The following is a 20,446-nucleotide window of genomic DNA, read 5'->3' as shown; positions in this document are numbered from 1 at the left end:
TGCAGACATCTACGAGACAAAGGAGAGGATGATAAAATGCCCCCACTCCGGAAAAAACAGCGTGGTTTGCTTTTAAGATTGCAGCAAGAAAAGGTATGGTAGGAAAAATGTCTGTTTAAATTAAAGAACTTATCATAGGCAAATTATGTTTGTGGAATCTACTTTTTTGCCTAATCTCTTTTTCTTAATATCACCTTAAATGGGATTTAGTTGACTCTTCCCACTGTTTATGTCTGTAGTACTATAATTATAGGGGTTGCATGGTAGTTTACCGTATTTTACTATATTTCTCTTGTATTAAAATTGTAATATAAAATCAAATCTTCTGCCTTTCTATAGTATATAGAATAATTTTTTGAAATGATTTGAATTTTAAAAATTAAAATATGTGTAAAAGAGTCCATTTAGATTCTTTTTAGTCATCACTTCCCTAAATAGAGTTTCATGATATATTAATTACATATTGACAAAGTTTGACTTAGTGGGCTTAGAAAGACCTTGGTTTTGAATCCTGGAGTGGCAGCATGGTAGTTTGATGGTTAAGAATTCAAGCTCTGGGGCTAGTGATGTGGCTCAGTGGCAGAACACCTCTCGGTTCAGTTCCTAGTACCAAAAAAAAAAAAAAGGAAAAAGAACAGGAAAAATTCAGGCTGTGGAGTCAGATTGCCTAGGCTAGAATTCCAGCTCTACTAATTGTAGGTTTCATAACCTTGAACAAATTACTTAATTTCTGTGTCTCAATTTCCTCATCTGTAAATTGAGAGCAATAATAGTATTATACTTTATAGGGCTATTAGGAAGAATAAATGAGTTAATGCATAAAATAATCTTAGAGTAGACCTTGACCCAATGGTAAGTTCTCAGTGTTAGGTGAATTTCAGCTTTGTCACTTGCAACTGTGTAATCATGGTCAAGTTTAAGTAACTCTCTGAGACTTAATTTCCTCATCTGTAGGAGTGGGATTATACTTCATATGGTGGTTGTGAGGATTAAATGAGGTAACATATGTAAAGTGTGTTTCACAGTACCTGGTAAGTATTTATTAGATTCTAGTTTTTTTTTCCTTTATTGATGTGTTGTCAGGTGCTAACTTCTGTGTTAGATGATTTATGAACTTGTTTGAGTTATACCTTAGATTGTTACTTAAAATGGTATTTTAAAATAAAATTCACCCCAGGACATCACTGATATGAATTTGAAAAAATTCTGAACTTTACTTAAAAAAAAAAAAAAAGTTATGTCTTTTTAATCTAAAAAAAGGTTTTAAAGTAAATAAAATTTTTCTTAGTTAAAATTAGTGACTTTCTACACTGCTGCAAAAGTTTTGTTTGTAAAATAGGAGAAAAATAGATTTGTAAATATGTTCTTCCATTCTGTAGTGTTTCTTTTCACTTTAATAGTATCCTTTGAAGCACAATGTTAATGTCAATTTCATTATATCTAATATTTCATTGCATGCCTGTTGATGAGAACATTTTTCTGGGTTTTGTTAGTTTGAAAGTGTATTAGTTTCACCATTTTTAAAGGGTATTTTATAGAATTATTTCAGCACTTTTAAAGATCACTTTCCAGTGTTTACTGCTTTTCATTGTTTTTGTGGAGAGGTCAGTTGTCTTAAGTGTTTTTTGTAGGCTTCTTTTAAGATTTTTTTAAACATTGTCTTTGGGTTCTTAGTACTTTTACTATGAGGTGCCTAGATATGAGGTTACCATATCTAGGCACCTCATAGTAAAAGTACTTTGTAATAATCCTATTTAGGGTTTGCTGAACTTCTCAAATCTGTTGGCTGTTATATTTTATTAGTTTTTAAAAAATTACTTCTTCATGTTTTGTTTCCGCTCCTTTCTTTCTATCCTTTCCTTATGGGAGTCCATTTAGACATATGTTATACCTTTTTGCTATTTACCACATCTTTCCTTGTGCTCTCTCTTGTTTTGATTTCATTTTCTTAAAACAAAAACACTGCCTCAGTTTGAAAAAAAATTTAAAAAAAATTTTTTTTAAGTTGTAGATGACACGATGCATTTACCTTATTTATTTATTTTTCTGTGGTGTTGAGGCTCTAACCCAGTGCCTCACATGGCCAGGCAAGCACTTTACTACTGAGGTACAACCCCAGGCCTTGGAAAAATTTTTATTGACCTGTTGTATTCTTTCGTATGTCTTCTGCCTCATCCATTAAACAAACTATATTGTTAAATTCACTAGTTAATTTTATTATTTTAGTCCTATAATTCTCATTTTTTAAAATATTTCTTTGTTGTAATCTACCTTTCCATTCTTTTTTATATCTTTTCCTGTATGAATTTTATCTTCCTTGTCTGGTGTTTTGGTTTTTTTCTCATATGATCCTTTTTCTTTGCATGCCTGGTAATTTTTTGTTGGATGCTGGACACTATGGATAAATAATTACAAAGGCTTCAGCTGATGTTCTATTTCTCCAGAGAAGATTCTTCCTTTCTTCTGCTCTATTGTTAGAGTCATCAGCTGTTTACCTTAACCCATCCAAAGACTGTGCTTGGTTAGTGTAGGGTTGCAGAGTTGTTAAGCTTCAGTCTACCTCTGCTTTGCCCAGTAGTTGTCCCTGTATTGTGGACTTCCAAGGATTTCACTCAAAACCCGGGTAAACCTGTTTTTACTCAGCACAAAAAACTATAGGGATTTCTTCTCAGCTTTTGAGAGGTTTCTGGCTCTCAAAAGAGCAGACATGTAGGAATGATATACTTCTGGAGAAAAGCCTAAGAAAGAAGAGATTGCAGTGGAGTTTAGTTTTATCTGTAGTGATTTAGTTTTGAAACAGATTCAAAACAAATATGGCAAACTATTAAATATTTTTAATCTCAGTGGTGGATATTTGAATGACTAATTTTCCTGTTTGTAATAATTGAATTTTTAAAAAGTAAATTTGCAGAAAATATTCTTTAATCCAAGTACTTACCCCTGGAAGATTGCCGTGTAGAATAAAGAGTATGAGAGTGTAAGAATATACGTATTAAGATGTTTGTTTCTGTTGTAGTGGTACTAATTACTTTATCTGGTAGTGAGATAGCTATAAGCAGTTTGTTACAACTGTCTGAAAAGGAAAACAAATTTGCTAATATCTTATTCTTTTTCTCTCCACTGAGGTGATATTCATATAACATAAAATAGCCATTTTAATTATGCAAATAATTTCCCTAATACCAGGTGCCATTTCAAAGTAAACAGTGACTTATTTTCAGGAGATGTGTTAGTCAGCTTTCTGTTACTATAACAAATACCTAAGATAAATCACCTTAATAAGAAAAGGTTTATTTTGGTTCATTGTTTTAGAGGTTTCAGCTCATGGTTTGTTGGCCCTATTGCTTTTGGGCCTTTGGTAAGGGAGTTCCTCATGAAACTACTTACCTCACAGTGACCCAGAAACAGAAAGAGACATGAAGGAACTGGAGTTCCAGTATCCCTCTCAAGGTCATGCTCCCAGTGACCTAACTTCCTCCTAGTAGGTCCCACCTCTTAAATGTTCCACTACTTCTCAGTAGTGCCACAAGCTGGTGGCCAAAACTTTAACATGTGGACCTTTGAAGGACACTTATCCAATCTGTAACAGAAGGGGAGCAAACCTTTTTCCCTCCCTAGAAAAATCTAGTTAGTCTCTCTGCTAGGCTGATTGAATTTATACATTAGTTGATTTGGAAACTCAAAAATGTTTTCATAATGGTACTATTAGGGGACCGTGGTTATGCAGCACAGTGACAAAGTGCTTACCTAGCATATGCAAAGGCCTGGGGTTCGATCCCTAGGACTGGGGGAAAAGATACTAGAATATGAACTTGTCCATTTCACTGTGTCAACATTTGGACCAAATGATGCAAAAACAGTGCTGAGTAGAATTGCTGGTGCCTTGGTGTAACTCAGGTTAGAGATTGTTCAACAATCGTTACGTTCTTCACTATCACACACTTGCAGTTTGAAAAGTAAGTTTGCAGACCAGGCCAGTGACCCAAGCCTGTAATTCAGGCAACTCAGGAGTCAGAGGTAGGAGGATGACAGGTTCAAGACCAGCTGGGCAATTTAGCAACACCCTGTTTCAAAATTTAAAATAAATTTAAATTTAAATGACTGGAGATATAGCTCAGTATAGAGCACCCCTGGGTTCTATCCCCAGTACTGCAAAACAAAAGTTATGCTTAAAAATGTCCTGATTTAAGTAGTAAAAATTTAGTATCTTGAACTTTGAGGACATGTCTATTTTATATTCTGTGTGATAGAAATAGTAAAACCATAATTTAGTCACATTTTTTGAATACTGTAGTACAGTGATTAACTCAATGAAAGGTATTTATGCGCTTGTTTGAATTGCAAGTTTAACGAACCACTTTTTTTCCCTGAAATGCCATTTTAACTCAGTGATTCACCAGTAAACTGCTCATTCAGATTTGGTTATTTGACAGTATTTTCTTAAAAATGAACCAAGTGTGCCTGGTTACTTCAAAGAAAACAACTGGGAGTATTTGTTACCAATGATAATATTCAAGCTTTAAAACAAAAGTGAAAACTATGAACAATTTTTTTATGTTACCCAATACTAAATAGTTTTTGAGTTTAATGATGATATTAATTAATCTAATTTTTTATATTATGTAATGAAATATGCCAACCTTTAGAAAATCTGCATAATGCAGCAAACCAACATTTTCCAATTGACCAATGCATGATTTAAAAAAAAAATCAAGCCAGACAATAAAGAGATTTTCAAAAACCTGAATATCACTTTTTTCACTGACCTTTTTTTTGTTTTAGAAAATGTAGTTACTGTCTTTAAAATCATGTAAAGTTGTTATGTACTTATGAGAAAATAAGAGTGAAAAAGAGAAAATGTCTTAGTATCATAAAATTAGTTTGACCCTGAAGGGTCTCAGGGAGCACCAGGAGCCTGTGGGCTACATTTTGAGAGCATCTGCTCCGGAGAAGTTCATAAATTTCCCCTGAAGTAAACATCATTGTTTGTAATAAAGCTTCATTTTTAATAGTTAAAAAAAAGCAATCCAACCATATGGGTGATAGATTATGAAATGTATATTCCTCTAGTATAATTTCATTAAGTATTATTAGAATTTGTGAATTATCACAGAGAGATAGCAAAAGGAATATTTGGACTTGAGGCATGTCTCAGTGGTAGAGTGCTTGCTTGCCTAGAATATGTGGACTTGGATTTGTTCCCTAGCACCAAGGGGAAAAAAAACCCAGTAAATATGTACATAAGAGATTATTTTTAAAATATGTTAAAACCTACAAGCCAAATAGTATATGTTTTTTTGTAAATAAGTACAAATATTTTTTCAAGAATTTTAAGAGCATCTGCTTGAAGGATATATACCAAACTCATGTGGATAACGGTTACCTCCAAGGGTTGTAGCATGATATTATCGTTTTCTCTGCAATGTTTTATTTTTTTTTATAATTAACAAGTTGGTAATATATTTTTGTACAAATTTTAAAAACTAGGAGAAAATACGATTATTAATAATTATTAATTTGAAGTTTTATAAATATGGATCTTTATTATGTACTTAGCTGTGTTTTCCAGTGGTTTCAAAAAAACTTTCAAACACTATTAAAATAATATTTAACAAACATTAATGTCTATTATGTTTATCTCATTGATAAGACAGATTTAAATAAATTTTGAAAAAAGGGATGGTTAAATTTGAATAGGTATAAGCAGTGAAGAATAGCTTTTTTTGCCTATTTAATTAGCAGCCAAAGATAGAGAGAGATGGTTGCTATGTAGTCTTAAATGTTTCTGGTAACATTATAAGTGGGGACAATTTTTTAATGTGTATTTGTACCTTTTTTTTATACATTTAAAAATTTTTTAATTGTGGATGGACATAATACATTTATTTTATTTATTTTTATGTGATGCTAAAAATTGAACCCAGTGCCTCACACATGCTAGGCAAGCACTCTACCACTGAGCCACAACCGCAGCCCCGAAGCATTATTATTTTGAATAGTGAAAAATTCTAGAGTTTAGCATTAGAATAATGGTTACATTACTTAGTTTAGTTGATATACATCTATTACACAGGTATATGTAAAGGCCATGTAGTTTTGTGGAAACGTGTGAAAATATGTTAAGTTTAAGGACTACGAAAATTATCATTGTGTTTTAATTATAATCATTTAAATTAAAGAATCATGTTGAATCATTTAGTGATGAAGTTCACTACTTTGAAGTTTTTCAATGTTGGTGTGTTTATCTAGAAATTCTATATATGTTTATTTGTGATATATGTGATGATAGATTTTTCTTTTCAAAATATTACTTTAGATTTGTCTCCTTCAGAGCTCAGTCCCTCTCCTAACTCTTTAAACCTTAGGCAGAAATAAAACGTCTTCAAGAAGCCAACAAGGCAGCTCGAAAGGAAAGGCAGCTGATCCTTAAGCAGCAGGAGGAAATAGAAAGGATCCGACAGACCACCATGAAGCTGCAGGAGAAGTTGAAGTCTGCAGGAGAGAGTAAATTGGTAAATTACTTGAAATTATTTAATTTAGTTTGTTGTTTGTCCCATGTTGCTTTCTAGTGCTTTACTCCTCCTCATGTTCAAGTAGTGTAATATAGTAACAAACTAGGATAAAGTTCTTTGTATATGTCTTTGTGTTTAGTGAGAACCTCCTGTTTTGAAAGGGCCACGTCATTCTGATAGTAGATTAAAATATTTTCCAGTTACGAACAAAATTGGAACAGAAAGCTGTGGTTTTGCTTATCAATTTAAATACATTCCTCAAAATTAATGAGAGATCATTTTGGTTTTTATTTGATATTTTAGTATCTGGTTTTAATAGTATAATGATATAAGATTCAAAGGAGATATGTAGACAAGAATAAAATTTGGATCTATTCTGATATTATAAAGTATCAGTATAGTGCTAGAAAACCCCAGATTTTATATAAGTATAATTTTTATTTTATTTAAAAAAATTTTTTTGGATGTTGGTAGACCTTTATTTTATTCATTTATTTATATGTGGTGCTGAGAATCAAACCCAGTGCCTCACACATGCTAGGCAAATGCACCGTTGAGCCACAACCCCGGCCCCAAAGTATAGTTTTTAAAATCTCTAATATTCTCCACTTTGATTTCTAAAATGCACTAATTTTATTTATTTATTTATTTTTATTGTGAACAAATGGGATACATTTTGATTCTCTGTACCTGGAGTAAAGGCATACCATTCGTGTAATCATAAATTTACACAGGGCAATGTTGATTCATTCTGCCATTTTTCCCCCTTCCCCCCCACCCCACCCACCCCTCTTTTCCCTCTATACAGTCCTTCCTTCCTCCATTCTTGCCCCCCTCCCTAACCCTAACCCTAAACCTAACTCTAACCCTAACGCTAACCCCTCCCACCCCCCCATTATATGTCATCATCCACTTATCAGCAAAATCATTCGTCCTTTGGTTTTTTGAGATTGGCTTATCTCACTTAGCATGATATTCTCCAGTTTCATCCATTTGCCTGCAAATGCCATAATTTTATCATTGTTTATGGCCGAGTAATATTCCATTGTATATATATGCCACAGTTTCTTTATCCATTCATCAATTGAGGGACATCTAGGTTAGTTCCACAATCTGGCTATGGTGAATTGAGCAACTATGAACATTGATGTGGCTGTATCTCTGTAGTATGCTGATTTTAAGTCCTTTGGGTATAGTGGGATAGCTGGCACTTTTAATTTTGAAACAAGTTCATACTTCAGGGAAATTTCAAACAGTACAAAGATTTCTATTTTTCTAAGTCATTTGACAATAAATTGCTAACAAATTAACATGGGTACATTACTACCACTTAATCTATAGCCACTTTAAATTTCTTTACTTGTCACAATGGTATTCTTCATAGAAAAACAACTTCAGATCACATAATTGCATTTAGTTTTCATGTTTCTTTAGTGTCCTTCAGTCTGAAAATACTCCTTGAGTTTCATGACCTTGACACATTAGAAGATTTATGTCAGTTATTTTGTAGAATGTTCCTTAACTGAGTTATGTGTAATGTTCCCTCATGACTAGATTCAGGTTGTGCATCTATGGCAGGTATATCATAGAAGTGATTTTATATTCTTTTTGCATTCAATCAGGTGGCACATAATTTTGGTTGATCCCATTATTAATGATCATTTGATTAAAATGGTATCTGCCAGGCTTAATTGCAAAGTTTCTCTTTCCCTTCAGAATTAATAGGTATTTCACTTAGAAATATTTTTGAAACTATGTACATGTTTTGTCCATAGTTTAAATTTATTCTCTTACCTTTATCAGAATTAACCCATGAATTCCTATTTACTTAGAGTTATAATCTGTTACTGTCATTATTTATGTGATGCTCACTTTCTCTCACATTGGGCCTTTACAAACTTCTCCACACAAATTTCTCTGTCCACTTGATATGTCTTATCATTCCTGAGTAACTTCACGCTTTCTGTAACAATGATCATGTTTCAGGATCATTTTGAATTTCTGCCCCAGCCTTAAAATTAATTGATATTCTGAGGAGGGCTATTTAGAAAACAAAATCTGGTGCTCAAGTATGTTCATTGTTGTTCAGGTTTTGCTCCTCCTCAGCAACAAATCTAGTAGATACATAAGTTTATGTAGACATAGAAAGTCACATCTTGTGTGTGTGTGTGTAATAAATATGTATAAATAAAATCAGGAGTTTATACTGATACTTCCAATTCCAGTCCAATATCACAAAGTTCATTCTGTTTTTCTTTGTTTTTGTTTTCTATTTTAGAATTCTGTTCTCTGACAGATAACTGGTGAATGTCCTTCTCTCTCTGTTTGGGTTTTGACTCCTAAGTTGGGCTGTTCCCCGTCTCCTTGCTCCTTCCCTCTGCCTTCCTTCCCTTCTTTGGACTCTTGACACCTAAGCCAGGAGGTTCTCTGCAGGAAAGCTGTCCTTACTGTGTTTGCACTCCTGAGGACATCCTTGTTGCCCTGCTTGGACTCTGATTCCCCACGCGGGCTGCCCTGCTGCATCAGATACTCTCTGCATCTCACTGGGATAACCATATCCACTCTTGGCCCCTGTCTCCCTCTACCCTCACATGAACACATGCCTTGTTCTGCTCCATCTGATGACTTTTGGACTGTGTTGTTTAGGAAGAGGAGTGGGAAGAAGTGCTGTGCATTGTTTGCATTTTTCACAAATAAAAATAGTCATAATTATTCCCACCCAACTACCTTAACAGTTATGTGTATAAATAACTATTTTGGGAAAGATATACTAAGCAATTAACATTTCACTTTTTATTCATCAGAAGTAATGTAGTGATTAAACCAATAGTTTCTAAATGTTTTCATTACAAACACTTTTTAATTTGTGAAATACTGTTTTCCATAAGAAATACTTCCAGGAAAAAAAAAAAATTGATTTCCTTAGTATGTTTAAAGTAAGTTTTACATCTTTTGTTCAGTCTGTGTCTATACACAATGTGTTTTATATAGTCATGTTGTCTAGTTATATATTCCTTTTACATGGTACAACTTAAAACTTGAGAGTATAATTAGGGACTAGATTATTACTGGCAAAAGTTTTTAATTTCTTTTTGGAGTTTTTTTGGATTTTTAAATTTTTTTATTTTCTTTTTTAACCATTACAAGTGATATAATCAGTCTCAAAAATATACATAATGTAAAATTTCTCACTTTAATCATTTTTAAGTGTGTAATATATTTTCGTGCCTTGTATCTTAATTTTAATTACTATTAGAAACATTGTTTTGAAGTTAAACTTAATTTTGAATTGACAGTGTTTAAGATATTTCAAGATCCTTTTGAAATCCAATAAAATTTTGCTTCTTTGTGTCTGCAGGACTCTCATAGTGATGATGATACAAAGGATAACAAGGCAACTAGTCCTGTACCAACTGATTTGGAGACTCGCAGTCCTTCTCCCATCTCAATCTCCAGCAGTGAAACTAGTAGCATCATGCAGAAACTGAAGAAAATGAGAAGCCGCATGGATGAGAAGTAATTCATTTTTATAAATATATCCTATATTTTTAATATGCTTTATAGATTAAGATAAAATGTTTTATGGATTCAGTAACATTTTAGCAGTAATGTTGGATCAACCTTGAAGTCAATTAACTGTAGATCTTAATTATGAAACAGTTTTTCTCATTTTGATGTAAACTGGTTTCTTATTCAAAAGTCGAAGTCATATTTGAATATGTACCCTTTTATTGTATATGTCTACCAACTTGGGGAGCAACTAATGGTATATTTAGTTGACATCTCATCCTTTGGATGTTTGGCAGCTCTCAGGCTTAATTAAATGGTAAAGTAAAATTTTTACCTTGTCAGTTTCTCAGCTGAAAGCAGGAAAGCGCAGATTCTCCTGGGGTGTGGAATTATTCTGTACTCTAATGTTCTTCTAAAACATTTCTAAGAATTATTTTTTTAAAAAAATCTCCTACTTGAATGTAGCTCAGTTGCATATTAGATTTGATCATTTAAAGTGACATTTATGTGACAAGATAGTTCACTTTTTGGTATATATTTAATTAAAAATGGTTATAAATTAGATTCTTGTAGACTGTATACTTGCCTCTGTAATCATTACCCATATTTAGCTTCTTTAAAACCCACTGAATTTGGGAAAGAGAATCATTAGAAATTTTTACTGACTGGCATTTAAGTTAGCAGTTTGAACCATAGACTGAACCTAAATTGTTACCTTGAGATCCTTTGGCCAAATTTAATAATGTTTTATATTTGTATGTGAAACCAATGTTTGATTTAATTAGTTTTAGGATAGTCAAGCAGTTCTTAAGTCAAATCCCTTATTTCCTGTAAGTGCAGTTATATGTTGGTATTTCTTTATAAGAAAGCCATTTCATGACTTAAAGAATATATAAACTGATAATGAAAATAAGTTAAAAAGATAAAGACAATTTTTTTAAATTAAAAATGTAATAGATTAACTGGGCACAGTGGCAAAAGCAGAGGATCCCAAATTTGAAACCCTAAGCAATTTAGTGAGGCCCTGTCTAAAAATAAAAAATCAAAAGGACTGGAGATGTAGCTCAGTAGTAAAGCACCCTTGGGTTCAATCCCTAGTTTTAAAAAGAAAAAAAAATTAACAAGGTAAAAGCTAAATATTATTATATATGTGAATAATTCTTTTTAGATGATTTCTGTGGGATAAGCTAAGGTTTCCTCAAATAAATATTTATTGAAATTTGGGTTAAAGATGCATTCTTCCTTTTTTGATAAAATTTTTCCATTAGTCTTTAGAGGCATTGCTCCAGAGATCTTTGAATTCAAAACTAGAATAATCTCTTTTACAAATTTTTATCACCAATTTGATATACCTGCCTCCAAATCTCTTTGAATATTGGGATGAAGCCATTTGCAGGGGTGATTTTTTTTTTTTTTCATTGATCCCTTGCTTTTTTATTTCAGTAAGATCTTCATTGCCAGTCTCTATGAATGGTATTCTAAAATTTAACCACATGTTTAGAAGAAACTGCTAATCCTAGTCTGTGAGGTTAGTTTCTGTGGTGCTTGCTTTAGATTTGGTTAAATCTTTAAAAATCCTAAATAACAAATTTAAGGTTGGATTTATTAACTGTTCCTGTTTTTGTTAAGTGTTTTCGTAGAATCTGAAATATTACTCACTGAATTTTTGTATTTCTCTGTCTTCTCTTATCAACTACTAGAGTAGACTCTTGAAACATTTGTCAAGGAGAATAAGACTTGAAACATTCCGTGACTTCTTAATCTGCTGTCTGAAGCAATGCACTTGTGTTTATGGTAGGGATGGAATAAGGGCAGTAATGAAAAAGAAATATTTGGATGATGGCTGAAATTTGAGGATGAGCTAGAGTATTTTCTGAAATTGGTTATGTGTTAGAAAACAATATTGTAAAGCACTATTTTTTTTTTTTTGATCTCTGAAACAAAGTAATGGGAAAACTAGAATTTAAATGACATTTATATTACCAGAGTTTTAGAGTTAGATTTCCTTCAGCTCCAACAGATGTTGTAGTATCAGCTCAAGAAGTGAAGAGTTACTCAATTTTGTAGTCCCCTTACAACAGTAGGTGACTAACAATAAAATTATTTGAACCTTTGCCTCTATGTGACCAGGTACTATTATTTGCTCCATAGATTTGCAGAGGCAGTCAGACCTATTTTATTATTGTAAAGTAACTGTCAAAGAGTGGTCATCCTTCCCAAGAAGTTTAACATCTTGGGAGAACTTTTTTATTGTATGTCATTGCTTATTTTTAGCCTTCTGAACTCGAATTTTTATGACAGATATATATTTTTAAAATGATGTATCACTCTTGACTTGGTAAAAGATTCATTTTTTAATGTTTCACTGAGACAAGAATGCCTTCATTAAAGTTTATATTTCCAACATAAGACTTTTCTTGACTTTATTATTGATTTGACATTTTATAAATAATTTCCATTTAATATAGTGAAAAGCAAAAAGAAATTAAAAATGTGGAAGACATTAGTAATAATGAAAGTAAGTTTGTAAAAGACACGCAGTAAATCTAAGCTACCGAACAAACTTGTCTTTTTTTGGTCTTACTTGTAAATGGAATTCGAGTTTTTTTAATTACTGTGACAGATATTATTTATAATAAAAGTGAATTACCTAACATTACAAAACAGATATTGATGAAAGACAGCACAACATGTAGGTGACTTTTCCTGTTAATTTGCCAATGCCATATCAGGAAAATGGTTTACAGAGCAAATGAAGCATGGAAGTGCTGCAATACTTAAAATAAAACACCACACATTTTTTCTTTCATTTGTTAACAGTAACTTGTTCTTCCATGTAACAAGTTAATTATATGGTTGCTCCCTCAGCCATTATTTTTTGAGTAATGTGTGAATATACTAGTTTCTGAGGGTTATAAAGATACAAACCTTGCCTTCAAAAGTCTTATTTGGGGGGGAAAAATGCATGGCAGGATCATTTAGAAAAGTATATGGAGAGCCATTGCTAAGGAAGTTTAAGAAAGGAAAAATTTTCACTGACGGAAGTATTTCAAGGAAATTTTCATGAATATGTTCAGACTTAAATATGTTTTTAATTAGGAATTGCTTTCTAGTATAAGAAGTGTAAGTAGTTTTTGGTTTTAACATTCATTTCAGACCAAGATAGCATGAAAAATTAGCTGGTAGTCTCAAAACAGTTTAGACATTCCTTCTATACTTCCCAATTTGCTTAGAAAAACAATGAAACAATTCATATATGGTGGTGCATGCCTGTAATCCCAGTGGCTAAGGAGGCTGAGACAGGAGGATCACAAGTTCAGAGCCACCTCAGCAACTTATTCAGGCCCTAAGCAATTCAGGCCCTAAGCAACTCAGCAAGACCCTGTCTCAAAAATAAAAAGTAAAAAGGGCTGGTGATGTGGCTCAGTGGTTTAGTGCTCCTGGGTTCAATCCTTGGTACCAAAAAAAGGGAAAAATCACTAAATAGACAAAATGTTTACTTTAAATAATTAACCAGAAAGTTAAGCAGATAAATATTTTATGATATTATTCTGTCTTAAATTATTTATGAACTGACTACATTGGCATATGAGTATAATCCCAGCTAGTTGGGCAGCAGGAACAGGAAGATTACAAGTTTAAGGCCAGCTTTAGCAACCTAGTGAGACCATGTCTCTAAATAAATAAATAAATAAATAAATAAATAATAAAAAGTTATTTATGGTTTGTCTAATTAGTTTTGAATCTCTACCATTAATCTGAATTTTTAAAATTAAGGATTTTTCAAAGCAGGGTCTTTGATATTATATTAAAGAAAATAACTTGTTAGGAATTATCTTAAATAATTTATTAAATATCATTGCTTTAGATTAATATAATTGTCTTAAAGAACTTTCTAGTCTAAGGTTAGTAACTGAATAAAATTTGATAATATAACATTGCATTTTAATATCTATAGTTCCTACGTGAAGAATAGTGTATCATTTTGTTAAACTGTATGCAAATTATTACACAATTTTAAGTAATGAAGTAGGTTTTACTATAGGAAAAAGCTAAACTGCATTTTCTTTTAGGTCATATCCTAATTTATCTTCTCATTCGAGTATTATTAAAGATGCTTAAAGACTTGGAAGAATTCATTTTAAAATTTAAAGCACTATGTTCTATTTTTACTTATAACAATATAGAATTAAAGGATTATAGATCCAGAAGGAATTTTAAACAGTTTAAGGTATTAAATTTTATTTATTTTATATACTCTCTTTCAGATTTGAAGGATTTTAGATCAACAAGTATCATTTAAAATTTACATAATCTTTTGTTCCTTCAAATTATACTTGATTTTTATAATCAGTTGGAATAATGTCCATAGTTGTATTACCTCAGTGGGTAAAAAAGTTGTCATGTCATATGGTGTTGCAGCATGCTAATTTTGAAAAGTGGGAGGCTCTTGAATGGAGAAAGAATCCTAAAATGTTAGAACTAGAAGGGTTCTCGGGGACCTCATCTTTGTTTGACATGATGTATTTGAGACCCGCAGAGGTTAAGTGACTTGCCTGAGCTCACACACAGCAGAATGGCAGAGTTAGAACTAGAACCCTGCTTTCTGGACTTCAGTTAGTTAAAGTTAAAGCTTAGCATGTCTGCTTTTAGACACAAACTTTTTTTAAAAATTACATTGATGACAACATTATCTTCAATAGAAAATTGCCTTTCTTAATAGTGTTTGTTGAAACTGGAATAGTGCTAGGTGGCTTATTCCTGTAGTTGAATAGCAGCACAAACAAGTCTATGTGCAAGTGTGACTTTAAAAGGCAATTAAGTTCTTTACTAATTAATTCTTTAAATTCAAGCATTATAGGAACATAATGATTTCCATACTAGATTAAATTTATTGTGTTTCTAATCCTAGTCCAGTGTTCTGGTACCACCAGAGGCCTTATTGAGGGGTGCCTTGATATCATCCATAAAAAATATTAGTGTCATTTTATGTTAGTAGCCATAATTCATAAATTTTGTTTATTTCTTACTTGTTCTTTATCTTGAGTGATGGTTAACTTTAAGGGAAAGTACTGCTCTTTTGTCTCAACTTTTTTCAGCTTTTGAAGGGCACTGTTTAGTATTAGAATGTTTGTATAAACAAGGAAGTGTTTGGGGAAGAAGTTCTAACTTTACAAATTAAGTTAAAACTGTTCTTACACTTTTCCTAAACTGTTTTATTTTTATTTTCTGTTAGTCATTTCTTTTGTTCCTCATTTCTAAGCGAGAGATTTTGAATGTGTTTAATCTTTATAATTGAAAAGTAAATGTCAGTTCTTGTCCTAGTAGGAAAAAAATTTGTTTTCTATATTGGGCTGGGTGAAAAAATTTAACTTGTGTATTTTTACACCTTATTTCATTGTGTTCCAATATTATTTTACTTTTTGTACTAGGTCATGCATGCATTTAGCAGTTACACACTTAAGAGGGTGGGTGATATTTGAATGTTACGAGTAGATTTTTTGGAACCTTTTGCTAAGAACATTTGGTTTTACATAATATTTTGATAATGAACATCAAAATAAGTTTATTGTACATTCATAAAGAATGGCAAGGAAAATTAAATTGTCTTACTGAAATTTGCAGAAATGTTTTTCATTGAACTTCAGTGCAGAAAATCAAGGCAATCCAGGTGTGTGTGCGTGTGTGTGTGTAAATAAATAAAGGGGAAATAAAATATGTGGAGAAATCAACATTAAAATAGTCTGTATCTAAATATATGCATAGGCAAGATTATATATATTTCTTAAAATCCAAATGTGGCTGGATTTTTACCTAGATTTTCTCACTTCTATGACATACTGATATTACTCCTTGCCCTTCCAAGGCAATATATATTGCCTTGATCTACAAGTTGTTGTGTGCATGTGAACAGGAGCATGCTCTGTCAAAGAGAATTAACCTTTCAAACTTAGATTTATTTATCCTTTTGTGTATGTGTATAATGATCTACGTATTACTACAAAAGAAGAAAAATTAGGATTTTTTTTCCTACTTTTGTAACTTTAGGGTATAGAATTTTCTTCTTATCTTTAACCTTATGTTTGAACTGTCCATAGCATATTTTTTGACTGATAGTATTTTTTGAGAATAGCTCATTTTTTTCCTTAATTTTACATTCTGATATTTTATAGAATGGGCATTGAATTTCAACATTATTATTTAAGTGGGCCTTTGTTAGATTTAAAGCAAGATACCTCCAGTAGATTCTGTTAGCATTTTTACGTATGAGGTTGACGAGGTATTCTTCTACACATTGGTTTAAACTGTTCTCATGTTAGATCATTATGATACGGTTAAGTAAGGCAAATGTACTTTTCATTTAATTTCAAGCTTAAAATACATAACAAGGTACAAAAAAAATCAATTGCTTAGAGTTATCTATTTATGTAGAATTGCTGATATACTAGGTTCATGGTTCAAAACTTATTTGAAAATTTATTAGTCCCACACTGTACTTTTCATTATTCACAAACAAGTAAGTTAAACTGAGGGTACACATGATGGTTAAGTTATATTTGAGAAGAAAGGCATGTTTATTCAGAAATCATTGGTAAGATCTGTGAAAGTACATGTTTTCTATGTCACACGGAGTGTAACACTTGTTTTAACCGAGTAGCTTATAATGTTATTTAGGAAGCATATTGAAAATTCTTCACTCGTCTCTTATGCTTTCCCTTATCTCATTCTTCCTGCCTCTTGATCTCTTGGTTTTAAAATCTTCCTCCTTATTTTGTAGACACTGCTCTCCTGTTCACTACTTCTTCTCTGTCTTTACGTCTCATCACTGGGCCTCTCTCAGTGTCTGTTTTCCCAACCTTCATCCCAAATTCCAGCTGTATATCTACAACCAGTTGGTCAGGTAACTGCACCTTTCTCAGTGCACTCTTTGATAGAGCATGCTCTGTTCTTTTTGTTTGTTTTGTTTGCTTTTTTTTTTTTTTTAACAGCCTGGAGACCTCTTGTCAAATATCATATAGATTTTACCTTGTGTTTCCACATTAATTTGACATGATGATTGTTCCAGAAGTGGCAGTTCTTGTGCTTTGGACTAAATGTTGGGTGTGTGAATGCATCTTTGTTGGCTAACTACTGCTGTAGATCTGACACCAGTTATATGAATAGCATACCTACCACTTAGCCATGGCGTCTGCATTTGAAGAGATTTTATTAACAGCCTTTAAACTAATCAAATATTTTCCCCTAAATTGGTAATCTCTCCTAATCCCTTTGATCTAAGAGATAATTGGCTACTTAAGATCAGAGATTATGTTAAATTGAAAATTTGAGACATTTGATGCATCCTTTCATTCAGATTGTGTTTATATGCATAAGATTTGACTGATGCTCAATATTCTCTCCCTAAAAAAAGATTTATCACCTGACATTGCATCTCTTACGTAATGAGAGCCAAACTCACTAGACCTAAAGCAAAACCAGATAGAATTTGAAAATTAAAGTCAAAAGGGGACATAAACATTTTTTGTTTTTGTTGTTTGCTTGCTTGTTTGTGGAACTTAAGGGGTTTTTCTTGTTGTTTTTGGTCTTCATTGTCTTGAGTTTTGTGTGTTTTCTGGTATGAGCTTTCAGAATAAATTCCTTACATCTTCTGTTATCAAAAAGAACCACCTATTAAAAGAAATAAATAAATATTATCAGTCCATATATCCCAAAGATTCTTTTTTTTTTTAAGTTGTCGATGTACCTTTAGTTATGTGCAGTGCTGAGAATCAAACCCAGTGCCTTACATATGCCAGGCAAGCGCTCTACCAGAGCCACAGCCCAGCCCCACAAAGATTCTTTTTCTGAATTTCCCACATCTTTCCTTTACTAATCTTGCAAATCATTATAAGTGAAAAATGAATTCATTTTCTGAATAAGTTGACTCATCAAAGCGTCTGTTATTTTGCACAGCTTGTTGATAAGGTAATGAAAAATAGAGCTTTCAAATGATTTTTGCCTCTAGGTTCATTCTCTTACTGCTCTTTATGCTGTGATCATAGGTTTTTGACAAAGCGAGAGCAAAAACTAATGCAGCGGCGGCAACATGCAGAGGAGCTCCTGGAGTGGAAGAGACGTTTAGATGCAGAAGAAGCAGAAATTCGTCAGATGGAAAAGCAAGCTTTGGCTGCCTGGGACAAAGAATTAGCAAAGCCCAAAACGCCTAAGAAAGAACTGGAGGGCCAGAGAACAGATCATAAAGGTAATAAATACTAACTCTGTTCAGACTAAAAACTAAAGCTTAACCTATTTGAAAGATTTATTTCATTTCTTGTTAAAACATGACTGATTAAGGGTAAAGAGGACAATACAGATAAAATATGGTGAATAACCTCTTGCTAACACAAATCTGAATACTTGGAAAAAATGGTTAAATTCTTTTAAAAAAAAAAAAAAAAAAAGTACAACTGGGCTCAGTGGTGGAGTGCTTGCCTAGCATGTGTGAGGCACCGGGTTCCATCCTTAGCACCACATAAAAACAAACAAATAAGTAGAAAGGCATTCTGTCCATCTATGACTATAAAAACAATTTTTTTTAAAAAATGACAATTTATCAAAGGTTACTCGGGGGAAAAGAAAACTTTCCTTGTCCTTTAACCATTAAAGAAATTGTACCTCAGTAACTATCTTTTTACAAACACCTCCTCAAACTTCAGCAGTATTCTGGACATTCAAGGGGAAACCCCAGGCATATCATTATTTACTTTTCCATAAGTTGGAAAGGGAGGCACTTCTCAATTCATTTTATGAGGCTAATGTATAACTTTGATATTAAATTTATAAAATGACAGTGTCAAAAAGGAAAAGACCAACCTCCTCTATGCTAAATAAATATTAGCACACCAGGTTCATGACAAGTAGGGTTTAGCGTACATTAAAAATAATAATGTGGTAAATTAATATAAACAGATTGAAGAAGAAAATATACATGATCACATCGTGGATTCAGAAAAGTTATTTAATAAAAATTTTAAAAAGCATTTGTGATAAAATACACAAACCTCTGATAATCCAGCCATAAAAAGAAATTTTCTTTACCTAATAAAGGATATTAACAAAAACAAAAAACTAAACTTACACCAGATACCATACTTATTAATAAAACATGGAAAGCTTTCTCTGAATTTGGAAGTAAGACAAAGATGCTTATTTTCACCTTTTATTAAACATTGGGTGTAGGTTTTAGTTCATTGGAGCAAGAAAAAGAATTAAGAATCATAGGTAGAGGAAGAAGTTAAATTTTCATTCTTTGCACTTGATAAAGAACATAGAAAAATCCAGAGGTGTTATTATAATTAGATGTTATTGGAATTAATAAATGAGTGTAGCAAGGTTGCTGGTTATAAAATCCAAAAAGCAAAACTCAATTATATGTCTGTAGGCAAGCAAAAATTTGGATAGAAAAATCTGATTGAAAAATAAAGATACACATAGAAACTAAAAATAGGAAGTACCTGTTTATAAATTTAACAAAAAGTATACAAGATTTTTTTTTTTTTTTTTTGATATCAAGAATTGAACCCAGGGGTGCTTAACCACTGAAGCACATCCCTGGCCCTTTTTATTTTTTATTTAGGCACAGGGTCTCACTAGGTTGCTTATTACAACCTCACTAAGTTGCCGAGACTGGCTTCAAAACTGCAATCCTTCTGCCTCAGCCTCCTGAGCCACTGGGATTAGAGGTGTTGGCCACCATGCCTAGCCAGTACACAAGATCTTTATGGAGGAAAATTTAGAATTTTATTGAGTGATGTTAAAGTAGACTCAAGTAAATTGAACATTATTCCATATTCATAGATAGATTCAGTGTCATCAGATGTTAATTTTACCTGAACTTATTGTGGAAAAAAAGTGGGTAAGTCTAATAAAAGCTATTTCAATTCAAATTTTTAATCTTGTGAAATAAAACTTATGAATAGTTTAAGAAGTTAGGTGATATAAGCAAAAGAAAAATGTTAGGAAAATACATTAAAATGAAATAAATAGCAGTGTACTCATTAAGCATATTGCTGCAACATCTAAATATGACTCTGACCAGACAAAAAAAGTTCCTTTAACTAAAGGGTATTCAGTGGTTGACAAAATTTTTGAGATGAGCAGAGACTCAAACCCATTCATAGTTTTCAGGAATAATTTTAAAACTGTATTATGGGACTGGCCTGATGTAAAACCTGCCCCAGCAACTTAGAAAGCCCTAAAGAAAATTGCCATTGTTATAATTACCTTACTAATGTCACATCTGCATTGAGGACTCAACTTTGCAACTTCTGAAAAATTTACACAATATTGAAAACCACCTAAAATAAATTCTTAATGGAGCCTTCTTTCTCAGATTACTTCCAAAATGAACTTTTTTTCTATAGGGACATCAGATTGGGGATGCC

At 32.3% G+C, this 20,446-nt stretch overlaps 1 protein-coding gene across 7 annotated transcripts in view; it reads left to right on the top strand.

Moving 5' to 3' along the window:
* CEP350 (centrosomal protein 350) overlaps nucleotides 1-20,446 on the top strand; it is a 140,552-nt gene that overhangs the window by 82,935 nt on the left and 37,171 nt on the right. For 6 of the 7 annotated variants that reach the window (XM_079105902.1, XM_079105904.1, XM_079105898.1 and 3 more), the window contains 5 exons: nucleotides 6-93; nucleotides 6,366-6,512; nucleotides 9,871-10,028; nucleotides 16,801-16,923; nucleotides 18,065-18,264. In XM_079105902.1, the coding sequence (XP_078962028.1) occupies nucleotides 6-93; nucleotides 6,366-6,512; nucleotides 9,871-10,028; nucleotides 16,801-16,923; nucleotides 18,065-18,264 (716 nt within the window). The remainder of the gene's footprint in view (nucleotides 1-5; nucleotides 94-6,365; nucleotides 6,513-9,870; nucleotides 10,029-16,800; nucleotides 16,924-18,064; nucleotides 18,265-20,446) is intronic. The other variant, XM_079105903.1, reaches the window with a different exon arrangement.

This window comes from Sciurus vulgaris (assembly GCF_902686455.1).
Source record: "Sciurus vulgaris genome assembly, chromosome: 12".
Classification (NCBI taxonomy): Eukaryota; Metazoa; Chordata; class Mammalia; order Rodentia; family Sciuridae; genus Sciurus; species Sciurus vulgaris.
Note: the sequence above shows the minus strand (reverse complement) of the source record. Positions and strands in the feature narration are given on the sequence as shown.